Here is a 12,544-nt window from a genome sequence, read left to right on the forward strand (position 1 = left end):
GCAGGTGGGCCCACCAGAGAAGATTTGTGCCAGGGACAAAGAGAGTGTCCCACTCTTGAGGGCCTGAGGCAGACTGCTGCCAGGCAAGAACAAGGGGATACCAGTGGTACCCACAAGGTTTACTGGGAGGATGGAGTTCTCTACACTGAGGCTAGGACCCTCAAAGAAGGGGCTACTAGGAGAGTAGTGGTCCCCCAAAAGTATAGAGAATTCCTCCTTACCTTAAGCCATGATATCCCCTTAGCTGGTCATTTGGGACAGACCAAGACCTGGAACAGGCTGGTCAACCATTTTTTTTGGCCAGAAATGTCAGAAAAAGTCAGGGAGTTTTGCAGCTCCTGTGTCACCTGTCAAGCCAGTGGCAAGACAGGGGGCAAGCCAAAGGCTCCCTTAATTCCACTGCCAGTGGTTGGGACTCCCTTTGAGAGGGTGGGGATTGACATTGTTGGTCCCCTAGACCCACCAACTGCTTCAGGTAACAGGTACATTGTGGTGGTAGTGGACCATGCCACCAGGTACCCTGAGGCAATACCCCTCCGGACAATCACTGCACCCACAGTGGCTAGGGCCCTACTTGGTGTGTTCACCAGAGTGGGATTCCCAAAGGAGGTGGTCTCAGATAGGGGCACAAACTTTATGTCAGCCTATCTGAAAGCCATGTGGGAGGAGTGTGGTGTTACTTATAAGTTCAGCACACCCTACCATCCACAGACCAATGGTCTAGTGGAAAGATTCAATAAGACCCTGAAGGGCATGATCATGGGTTTGTCTGACAAACTCAGGAGGAGATGGGATGTCCTCCTCCCATGCCTGCTGTTTGCCTACAGGGAGGTGCCACAGAAGGGGGTTGGATTCAGCCCCTTTGAGTTACTGTTTGGGCACCCTGTAAGAGGCCCATTGTGCTTGGTGAGAGAGTCTTGGGAAAAGCCTCTCAAGGAAGCCAAGGAGAATGTGCTAGATTATGTACTAGGCCTGCGGTCTCGCATGGCTGAGTATATGAAGAAGGCAAGCAGGAACCTGGAGGCCAGTCAGGAGCTCATGAAGCTCTGGCATGATCAAAAGGCTACCATGCCTGAGTATCACCCAGGACAGCTGGTGTGGGTTTTGGAGCCCATGGCTCCTAGGGCACTACAGGCCAAATGGACTGGGCCCTATCCAATCCTGGAGAAAAAAGGTGAGGTCACCTACTTGGTGGACCTTGGCACCCCCAGGAATCCTCACAGGATCCTGCATGTTAATAGGATGAAACCCCACCAGGACAGGGCAGACATGACCATGCTGATGGTCACTGATGAAGGGAAGGAGGAGGAGGGTGAACCTCTGCCAGACCTCCTGTCCTCAAAGGAAAAAGATGGGTCAGTGGAGGGAGTGGTACTCTCTCCCAAACTGACAGATCAGCAACAACAAGACTGTAAGCAAGTCTTGGGACAGTTTGCTAGTCTGTTCTCCCTGACCCCTGGACTCACCAATTGGTGTGTCCATGATGTTGACACTGGTGACAGCTTGCCTGTCAAGAACAAGCTGTACAGGCTGTCTGACCAGGTCAAGGCCAACATCAAAGCTGAAGTGGCTAAGATGTTGGATCTGAAGGTAATTGAGCACTCTGATAGTCCTTGGTCCAGTCCAGTGGTACTGGTGCCCAAAGCTAGTCCCCAAGGTGGGAAGAAAGAATTAAGATTCTGTGTGGACTACAGAGGTCTAAATGCAGTCACTAGGACTGATGCTCACCCCATACCTAGAGCTGATGAGCTCATTGACAGGTTGGGGGCTGCCAAATTCCTGAGCACATTTGATCTGACCTCAGGATATTGGCAGATTGCCTTAAGTCCAAGAGCCAAGGAGAGGTCAGCATTTTCCACACCAGAGGGCCACTTTCAGTTCAAGGTGATGCCCTTTGGGATGAAAAATGCTCCTGCCACCTTCCAACGGTTGGTGAATAGAGTCCTATCTGGGTTGGAATCTTTTAGTGCAGCTTATCTAGAAGATATAGCTGTATTTAGTTCCACCTGGAGGGACCACCTGGTCCACCTGAAGGAAGTGCTTCAGGCCCTGCTTCAAGCAGGCCTGACTATCAAGGCAAGCAAGTGCCAGATAGGGCAAAGTTCTGTTGTGTACCTGGGCCACCTTGTTGGTGGAGGCCATGTACAACCTCTCCAGCCCAAGATCCAGACTATCCTGGATTGGGAGGCTCCAAAAACCCAGACTCAGGTCAGGGCCTTTCTTGGCCTGACTGGGTATTACAGGAGGTTTGTTCAGAATTTTGGGACCATAGTGGCCCCTCTGACTGAGCTTACCTCCAAGAAACAACCCAAGAAGGTCATTTGGACCCCAGAGTGTCAAAAAGCTTTTGACACCCTAAAACAGGCTATGTGTTCAGCACCAGTGTTACTGGCCCCTGACTATAGCAAGGAGTTTGTAGTGCAAACAGATGCTTCAGAGGAAGGGATTGGGGCAGTGTTAGCACAAGTTAATGAAGAGGGCCATGATCACCCAGTTGCCTTCATCAGCAGGCGACTACTCCCCAGAGAGAAGAAATGGAGTGCCATTGAGAGGGAGGCCTTTGCTGTGGTTTGGTCCCTGAAGAAGTTGAGGCCTTACTTGTTTGGCACTCACTTCCGTGTACAAACTGACCACAGACCTCTCAGATGGTTGATGCAGATGAGGGGGGAGAACCCAAAACTGTTAAGGTGGTCCATTTCCCTACAGGGGATGGACTTCACAGTGGAGCACAGACCTGGGACTGCTCATGCCAATGCAGATGGCCTTTCCAGGTTTTTCCACTTAGCTGATGAGGACTACCAGGGTGTAGGTTAGTACCCATCACCTTTCATCTGGGGGGGGGCAGTGTAGGAAAGTCCTTTTTTTTTGCCTGATCACCCCCACTCTTTCTGGATAGGTACTGGTGGTTACTGACTCTTGGCTGTGCCCTGGGTACTGCTTACCAGTCCCAGGGCCAGTGCTCTGTGTAAAATGGATATGCAAATTAGGCTAATTATAATTGGCTAAGTTAACCTACCTATAAGTCCCTAGTATATGGTAGGGCATGTAGGTTTAGGGACCACAGCATAGGTGGTGCACACCTAGGTGCATTGCTGAGGTGCCCAGTGTCATTTTAAAAGCCAGCCTGCCTTGCTGGCTGCTTTTAAATTAAAGTTATATGCAAATTCGACTTTGGAATTAAAGGTACTTCCAAAGTTTTAAACTACCTTATTTTTACATATAAGTCACCCCTAAGGTGTGCCCTATGTGCCCCTAGGGCTGGGTGCCATGTAACTATAAGCAGGGACTTTATAAAAATAGATTTATAAGCCCTGGTGAGGTAAAAACAGCCAAATTCGTTTTTCCCTCTGAAGTAAATGGCCTTCATAGGCTAGAATGGGCAGACTTTATTTTTAATTTTAAAGTCTCCTTAAATGTTACATACCAAGAATTTGGTATCAAATTGATTGTTATAATAAATCCCACAACTTCCAGTTGTTGGATTTAATATAACTAGTGCAGGTAAAAAGTTTAGACTTTACCTAAAAAGTTGCCAATTTCAGCTCTGCATTGTTTTTGCTGCTGTGCTCTGATTGGCCAGCCTGCAGCAGCTTCTGCCAGGCCACTTTTATGAGGTGTGAAGTGGCCTGGCTTTACACAAAGGAATGTGCTTGGGGGAGAGAATCTCCCCTCAGCAGATGGGGAAGCAGGAAGGGGGAGGGCTGCCAAACTGGTCTTCAAAGGCAGAGAAGGACATCTGGAGCACCCAGCAACACCCCCACATCCTGCAACCCCAGACAGCTAGGTGCCCCCTTGATTAGATTAGGAGAGGGCAGGAGAGGGGTGTGTTTATGATTTTTAGCCACCCCAGTGGGTGGGTTCAGCCAGATCTCTCCTCCAAAAATCAGATTCATCCATTTTGGATTTTTAGAGACTATTGCCTTCTGGGATGGATTTTTGCCACACTTCCCAGGAAGTGGTCATCACAGGGGGACGACCCTGTCCCTGATTGGAGGACCAGGGCCCCCCTGCTTTTCACCCAGGAGCAAGGATAAAACTGGCAGACCTGCACCCACGCCTCAGATCCCCACCAAATTTCAAGAAGAAAGAACTACAAGGAGAAGAAGGACTGCCCTGCTGGACCCCTGGCCTGCACCTGGACCCTGCACTCAGAAAGACTGCACCAGCTGCACACTTGGGCTTCACCACAAGAAGGACTTTGCCTGGCTTCCACTGGTTCAAGGAGGGACTCCCTGTTTGCTACAGGTGAAAAATTGCTAACCAGAGTCCCCTGCACCAACTCCTGAAAAAGTGACCAGCTGACCACTGTCCAGTGGCCAAAAAGGAGTCTGCGCCAGGTGCACTCTGGGAGTTGAAGTCCGCACTTCCCAAGGACCATCACAGAACTTCTGGACCCTTGGGGTGAGCTGTGGACCCCAAAAGAACCTTAAAAGAACATCTGGGTGAAGCCCCAGAAGTTTGGAAAAGATTGGAGAAATTTTAGAAAAAAGCTCCATAAAGTGACCGACTCGACGCGGAAATTCTAGCCGGCTTGCCTCAACCGCGACCCGGCCTGACTTCGTGGTTCGTCCCGGTCAAGAAAAACATCCGAAAAAAAGACTAAGTCCGAACGTAAAAAGTTGACCGGGACCTTCCAGCCATCGTATCCGAGAAGGGCTCCACGGACGTCGGATCAAGATCCAGGTTTACCCCGGTCGAAGGATTTTCGTCTCGAAAAAACGACTAAGTCCGAAGGTAAAAATCACCACCGAGGAAACCGACTTCGCGTATCCGGACAAGGGCTCCAGGAGGTCGGATCCAACTGGCAGGTTCGTCCCGGGGAAGAAAAACATCGAAAAAGAGACTAAGTCAGAAGGTAACTTTTTGACCGAGGCCTCCCGCGACTTGTAGCCGAGCAGGGCTCCATCGCGGTCGGCCTGAAAGTTTGACTTTGCCCCGGTCCTGGTGCAACCAGATGACCCGATTGGCGCTTTTCGTTTCTGAGCGCTAGAAAATAATAATACTTTAAAAATTCATATCTCCGGTTCCCCTGAACCGATTTTAATCGTTTTTGTGTCATTTTAAAGATAAAAATATAAGCTATTTTTATAAATTGGTTTTGGATTTTTAAACTGTTTCCTGTGTTTTATTTAATTACTGTTGTGTGATATTTGAATGCTTTACACTTTGTCTCCTAAGTTAAGCCTTGACGCTCGATGCTAAGCTACCAAGGGTAGAGCTGGGATTAATTTACTGAGACCTAACTGTACTTTTGTGGAGGTTTGTGGCTTGTTGCTAGGTGTAGGTACCTACCTGCCCTATCAATAACCCATTTTCCAACAGATGTATAGACTAGATGACAGATGGAAACCGTGTTGTGACTTTTCCTTTTTCTAGATAATCTAATTTGAAAGTTGTCTCAGGATTCCACCAAGGCTGCTGCTGACCCCAGCAAGGCTGATCTGAAGATCATACTAAACTATCTAGTCTGCAGTATAGACAGCTGGTGTGTACAAAGGCAGGGAGTTATTCAGCTTAAGCTGATGATGTACATGTACTGGGAATTCCTAGTTAATAGGAAATTGCATTCTCCAGTCCCTATTAGGAACATGCTTCAGCAAGATACTCACACTTGTCAGTGAAGGAGTAGACGCACACCAATTCATGTTTGCAGCCCTGGACATATAAGTTTCTCATAGATCTTGCTCCATCTTGTGTAGCTGAGTGCTTCCTGATCCAGTAAGAAAGTGAACACTGACTTGTAAGGGTCACATAATTAGTTAGGACTGGCAATTCCTTAAATATTTAAATTAAAAAGACAAATCAGTCCATCAACTTACAACACCCATGCACCACCACCAACAAAATTGAGAAAGAGCTATCATGTGCTAAAGGTTCCTGAATGATAAGTGACAGCTGAACATTCAGTAAGTAATAATGATTGATGACACAAATGTGGCCATATAGCCAAGACTTCTAATTGATGGTGCACATTTACACGAGCTCTGGAGAATAACTGGTTGCAAATCTGAATATGCATTCAAGATTAAATGGTGTAAATCTGAAAAGGCACCAGGGGGTTATTGAGTGAAGAGCAAATGCAACCATGCATTAAAGATTACTGATCTTGCAGGATGGTGCAATGCAATAAGGATTACTGAGAAATGGGGCAAATCTAAGCGTCCATACGGATGTATATCCTTAATATAATTAGGCATAATAATAATACTTCTTGGCTTTTTATTATGCTACCACTACCGCTGTCCAAAACATCAGCATGTAAGATTAATGCAAAATGTCTGTATCCATCCAAGCACTAACTCAACTATTCAATCACTCACAACTCGCCCAGTCATGCATTCATTCCCCCATGCAACTATTCATCCATGTACTATTTCATCCCTTGATTGACAAAGATATCGCTCATTCACCCATGTCTGTCCTGTCCAAAGGCAAGAGCCCCATTAAGGCTGGTACCTCATTTAAGCCTATACCTTACAAGCAATCTAAGTGGGGTAGAGAAATCCTCCTTGAGTCACTCTGTCACCAACTTACTATGGGACTGGGAATCCTTGCCCCCCCGCTATCCCTTTCACCCACTCATTCCAATCATGCGGTACTCCATGAATCCATGCCTCAAGCAGAACACCATCCACTTTCTTGCATTCCTTGAAACGTTTAAGGTAATAGGCTAGCTTTAGCCCAAACATTGCAATCAGAGATTCTTTCATCCACTCATAGACCATTTGATCTGGTACAGGCCTCCTTCCAATGATGTTTGACCCATCCAAAGGCAAGCTCCACATTAAGGAAGCTACCTTAGACACCTCATTCAATCCTATGCCTTACAAGCAATCTCAAGGCTCACAAACTATTCCAAGACGTCCCGACCTTCCACATGCACATGCATAAGATCTCTTGGACCCGAGGTGGAGTTGTCATGGCTGCCATCCTGAGCCTCCCTCTCCCAAGGTCTATCTTTTCACTCTTCCGCTCTTTTTCCTTTTCCTTCTGTTTCTCCAGCCACTCTCTGTTTTCCACCCTTTCACTAGGTTTCTCTTCTCTTCCCAACAACTTATCTTTCTGGACACGTCTCTCCTGTCTCATCTCTTGTTCCTGGTAAGCTAGTCTTAGTATCATCCTGTCAAACTCCCTCGCTTTCTTATCTTGCTCGGCTTTAGCTTTCTGGAGAGCCAAATGCAAACTCAGGATCACTGATAGACTCAACCTCTCCCACTGATTTACTCCTGGACTTGGTGACAGTGGTACCATAGAAATTCAAGGTAGTGTACACACCTGGGAACTTCTGGAAAACAAAGGGGCTTACTTCATTGGGGGAAACTCATGAAAGTACATTAGGGGACACACTGTGCGTGTGTCTGGGATAGATCTCATCTAAGGGGTAACTGTCCACAGCACTCTCCTCATGGGCTTCTAACATGTTTCCTTCCCGGGAGTCTACTACAGCCTCTTCCATTTTTCTCCAAAGTCTCAGACTAGTACCTAATGAAATCTGCAAGAATTTCTCTGTCCCTGCTCTTGGTAAACCTCTGTCCTTAAAAAGATATTGTATTTGCCCCATAGACATGGTACTAAAGTATATTCCTAACCCTATGTTTCCCATTATTTGTGTGTGCAGACTTTGGGTGCAAACCTGGACTTATTGTGTCGTTGGCATAAATTGTGAATTGATTCTGAAAGGAGGCCACTTGTTATTGGGGCCTGGGCACATCTGAAGAGGAAGATGGGACTGATAATAGAACCATAAAGAGTAGGGCTGGGACCCTCTGGAAATCTTTTGAAGGACATATCACTGAGATTGACATCCAGGTGTGAACCTCTAGTCACTCCTTTTGCCTGTGTTTGGGGCTGTTAAGATTGGAGACTGTTCTGCTATGATATACAGCTCTTTAGAAGAAGAGCACAACTAAGGAGGAGTGGGTACTTCAAAGATACCGAGCCCATGACACCAACTTCAAATATAAAGACATTGAATCACAAGTACGCTCGTAAATGGATTTTAAAAAGGGGAGCTTGAGACTCCTGAATGTCAAACTAAAACTACACATCAGCGTGGAGAAGCTCAGCACGAGTAATGGCTGTTGTGACCAGGACCTGGAACTAAGGTCCTGCCAGTCTCTCATGCTGCATGAAAGGACATCACCCGGGAAGATCAAAAACACTTACCTAGAAGGTGAAGCACCAGCTTGTGCCTGACCCAAGATCTATGGGCCCTGTGAGTTGAAGGGAGCCACTCGGAGGAAGCGAAGTACAGTGGGGATGCCTATGTGTGGATCCTGGGAGCATTGTGTGAGATTCTGGTCCATTGTGATGGCTGCACCTGTCAGGCTACTATTGGAGACTGTGGTGAAGAATAAGCGTTATCATCTTTGGCTCTACAGTGTGACAGATGCGAGCTGTTGCTCGATAAACCGCTGTGACCTGAAAAGGGGTGTCACCTCAAGGCCGGGGTACAGGTCTGTACCATACAAGGGGCTTTTCCATTTCAACTGTTACTCTATCAGAAGTTTTTTTTTTTTTTCATGACCATACCACAATCCTGTCTGCCCACCTCATTAGGCTATTCTAGATGACTTCAAGGACTGATGTTGGTAATTTTGAGACAATGTTTCCAGGACAGAGCCACTACTCAAAATGTCACTACGTTTGCCCTGTTTATTTGCAGGATAATTCAAAACTTAAGATCACCTTGTATCACTCTTCGCTGATGTATCTGGACTCTGTTACCACCTCATGCCTGGATATCGAGAACATACCTATTGTTACTTGTAATCTGCACCATAGTGGACACCTTTGATGTAAACATGTATTGTAACACAGGAGCCCACACCGCAAGCTGCCTTCCTTTACGAAAGGGTCTGGAGGGTGATGTTGGTTCTGTTTAATGTTTAAGTGGCAGACAGCTGTGTGCTTCAATTAATGAGGAACTATTTAACGTGATTTGTTTCACTATTGCTGCTGACGACTGGCGTGTGATTCATTACCGCTCTGTCTCATAGAGTAATTATGTGATACGCCCCTTTATCCTTTATTAACATATTTTCCATATCTTAATTATTCAGCACAGAATTATATGGCACTTCTCCCATACTTCTACTTAGCCTTTCTCGGTGAGAGCGCCATTCCCATCAGGTCACCTTTTAGCATTATGCCGTGGCATTCAGTCTCTCGCCCATCAGTGTACGCTGGTACCCATTGAACTCTGAATGATCCCCTCGCTTCTCATTTGTGCTCAGCCACCGTTCAGCTGCAGCATCCAATGATTCAAAACATGAGCAATAGGCCAGCGCAGGCGCCTTTTGACCCGGTAAGAGGTCAACCACCCAGACAGAATATGTACCATTGTGTGAAATATCCAGACCCTGTCAGTGGGGCTGCTGAATCCAAGCAGTTTTGAATGCTTTTTTGCACATTTCTTTTATGTGTCTAGACGGTGTGCATTACTTTGCAGAGTGCGTGCATTTTTTTTTAATCAGTACATTCCTAACCTGCGGGTTTTGTAAATAAATTGTCTGTAATTGTAACTGTGCATGGCCTTGTTTTCCGTAACCATTGTATACTCTCTTGTGGTGTTCTACAGCTCCATCCCAGCAGCCTCCTCCTAGAGGTCAAGTGTTCAATTCTTCCGTTATTAGGCTTTCATGGGACCCACCGGATTCACCCAACTCCAACAAACTGCACTACAGTTTACTGAGAGATGGGATGGAAGTCTACGTGACTGATGATCAGCATCCCTACAGTAAGTATGAGCATATCTGAACACAGCATTAATGCAAAAGGATGTGTAGCAGCACATCATTTTTGATTTGGATGCCTTCTTGTTGTCAGTGGGTATTTTTATTTACTTTACTTCATTGTCCAGGACATAACTATACCTTTTAGCCCCAGCGCCTGGAAGCTGTGATTCGATATCATAGCAACGCTGTGTAAGCAAAATAAATAAACCATAAAACAAACTTTAGGTAACCTGTGTCTAGGTTATCGCACAAACCCCAGGTAGACTTAGCCCCTAAGCACAGGGTTTCCGAGTTAAAGTTTACCTGTATTAGCAATGTGTTTTGCAAGTGCAAGTCACTCCTTAAACGAAAGACTATCCTACATTTTAAAAATCACTTACACAATCCATACAATTGTGAAAATAAGCGTATTATCGTTTTTTTCCGAAATTGTTTTTTTCCAAATAAAAACATTATCATCGTTTGCATCTTTTATGCTTCACAAAGTGGTTCTCTTTGTAATTGAATTAGTCACTTCTCATTTCATGTGTACATCTCTCACCTTTCTGACAGGCATGTTCAGTTTAGCCTATAGCGTGTGCTTTCTTTGCGCACGGAACAATTAACCAAGCAATATTAGATGATGCATGTAGGATAGTTCACAGACGTCATTATACTAAAAGTGGCTTCATACCTTGTGCATGCCATCCGGTCCTTTTTCCAGCTCGCTTTTCTACCACACGTCGGGAAGCAGAGATATGTGTTAATACATGCCAGCTAGGGCCATATAGTAGGGATACAGTCAACTATTCCTTGCTTTTCCACCACCATAGCTTTGAATTCTCACTCTTGTAATTTCATTTTTCCCATCCGTTTATGGTTCTACCCATTCATATGTAAGAGTGATGTTAGTTCAAATGTTTTTATTGGCTAAAGGTGGCCCTCAAACATGGTCCCTATTGAGTGATAAGACGAGCTTTCTCTAGAATGAATACAGTTTTTGTAGAGATGAATAAAAAACGATTGCAAGTAGGGCATTGAAAATGGTGCAGTGATGTTTTTGGATTCATGTGTGTTGTACGTGGGGGGACGCCTGGGAGCGAGGTGGGTCCGAGCTGAAGGTGCACCAGCATGTTCTGAAACGTATGACTTGGAAGGCACATGTAGTAGCAATGGGTATTTAGGTTTGCCCTCCAAACCCAGTGGTGGCCATGAAGGGGGTGAGTGCATGCTGAAGGAGGTCTGATTTGGAAAGAGTGTGCTAGTGATAAATGAAGCAAACACTGACAAAGACAATATGTTAAATTTATGTGACAGCACTGGCAAACATACACAGGCAGAAATTATGTTTCAATGAACTTTGACTTTGGCATTACTGGTGGTGGTAGTGACATTGGTTTTGGTGTAATATTGAAATTAGAGTATCGGTGGTGATGTTTTGGGTGGTAAAGATGTTGGAGTTAGTGGTGGTGGTAATGGTGGTTATTGATGTTATTGTTCGATTTGGAGTTGCTGATAATACTTTTGTAGGTGGCAATGGTGTAGTTGATGGTGGTGTGGTATCAGTGTAGATGGTATGAAAACAAATGAAGAGGCCCTTTTATAGTCTGCATACACTGCATTATGACAAAAGGATTAAAAATGCATGTTGCAATAAAAATGAATACTTTTCATGTATAGTTCATGTATGATAGCGATCTAAAGGTGACAAAAAATGTGACGATTCAGTGTACATTTTAAATGTAAAATAGACCGACCCTTAGGCTTTACAGCACATACACATAATAAAGTGCAGAGTTGTACACAAAACATACAATGAGAGATAAATAATCCTTTGGGCTGACCTAAGATGTAATAGAGAAAAACTCATTCCAGTGGATGACAGAGGGTGATTCGTAGAAGTCCAATGACTGAAGGGACCTGACCTAAAACCCACTCTAGATATATTGTACGCAACAAGCCTTGCAGACAGCTGCAAAGTCAACCTGCACTTAAAAATGAGTTAACATGTCGGCTTTATTGTGTCCCGTGCAGCAGGTCTCCATTGTGCACTATAGCAGCTTTAGCTCCTCATTCAAGGCAGTGAGAAGAGCAGTCTGGTAAATTGATTGAGTTAATATGTCCCAGTTTACTCTCGTGTGTCGGCAGTCACAAAGAGTCTTTCTTAGTCCTTCTCCAGTTGTTCAGTTACAGGTGGAATTAAGATTACTATATTCAATGCCACCCTGAATGCAGAATTAAGTTCTGATGCTTTACTGTACAATGTTTGGTGTTTTATGTCAGCGCTTGCTCTATTCATCTCTTCCAAGGCTCTTTCTAAAAGCCTTCCTTAATAAGATTGAAAATCCTTTTGTTACAAATTTACATTGATCACAAAAATGAAAAGGCATGCTTCTTTTTTTCTTGGACTGTATACTGGCCACTTTCATCTTTCACCACTTCAGGTTTCTTCAGGTGATCTTCATGGCTAGATAGAGGAAGAATTGATGATTCAACTATCTAACGTGACTGGTACCACATTTGCATAGAGGAGTTTCTGATTGTTTTCTTCTAATTTTCACTACAAAGTAGTGTCCTTCACCATAAATTTGTAAGTAGGTGCTATGATGTCAGTGTTCTGTCTGCTTGAAAGACTTCTTTGTAGGACCCAAGTCTACATTCATGTTTCCCTTGTTTTATATTTTTACACTTACGTCATTATCAACCCTGTTGTTACTGCCTTGGTTTTTAATAGACTTGAGGTTTTCTGGTGACAGGTTTAAACTCACCAGTAATTTTTATATTGCTTTCTTTCTTGTTTGGATTGTATGGGCTCTGAATGCATCACA

At 44.9% G+C, this 12,544-nt stretch overlaps 1 protein-coding gene across 1 annotated transcript in view; it reads left to right on the top strand.

Moving 5' to 3' along the window:
* The window catches only part of USH2A (usherin), a 3,586,186-nt gene that overhangs the window by 906,336 nt on the left and 2,667,306 nt on the right, over positions 1-12,544 (top strand). Inside the window, exon 16 of the mRNA XM_069233891.1 lies at positions 9,581-9,739. Coding sequence (XP_069089992.1) covers positions 9,581-9,739 — 159 coding nt within the window. The remainder of the gene's footprint in view (positions 1-9,580; positions 9,740-12,544) is intronic.

Source organism: Pleurodeles waltl, chromosome 5 (genome assembly GCF_031143425.1).
Source record: "Pleurodeles waltl isolate 20211129_DDA chromosome 5, aPleWal1.hap1.20221129, whole genome shotgun sequence".
Lineage (NCBI taxonomy): Eukaryota > Metazoa > Chordata > Amphibia > Caudata > Salamandridae > Pleurodeles > Pleurodeles waltl.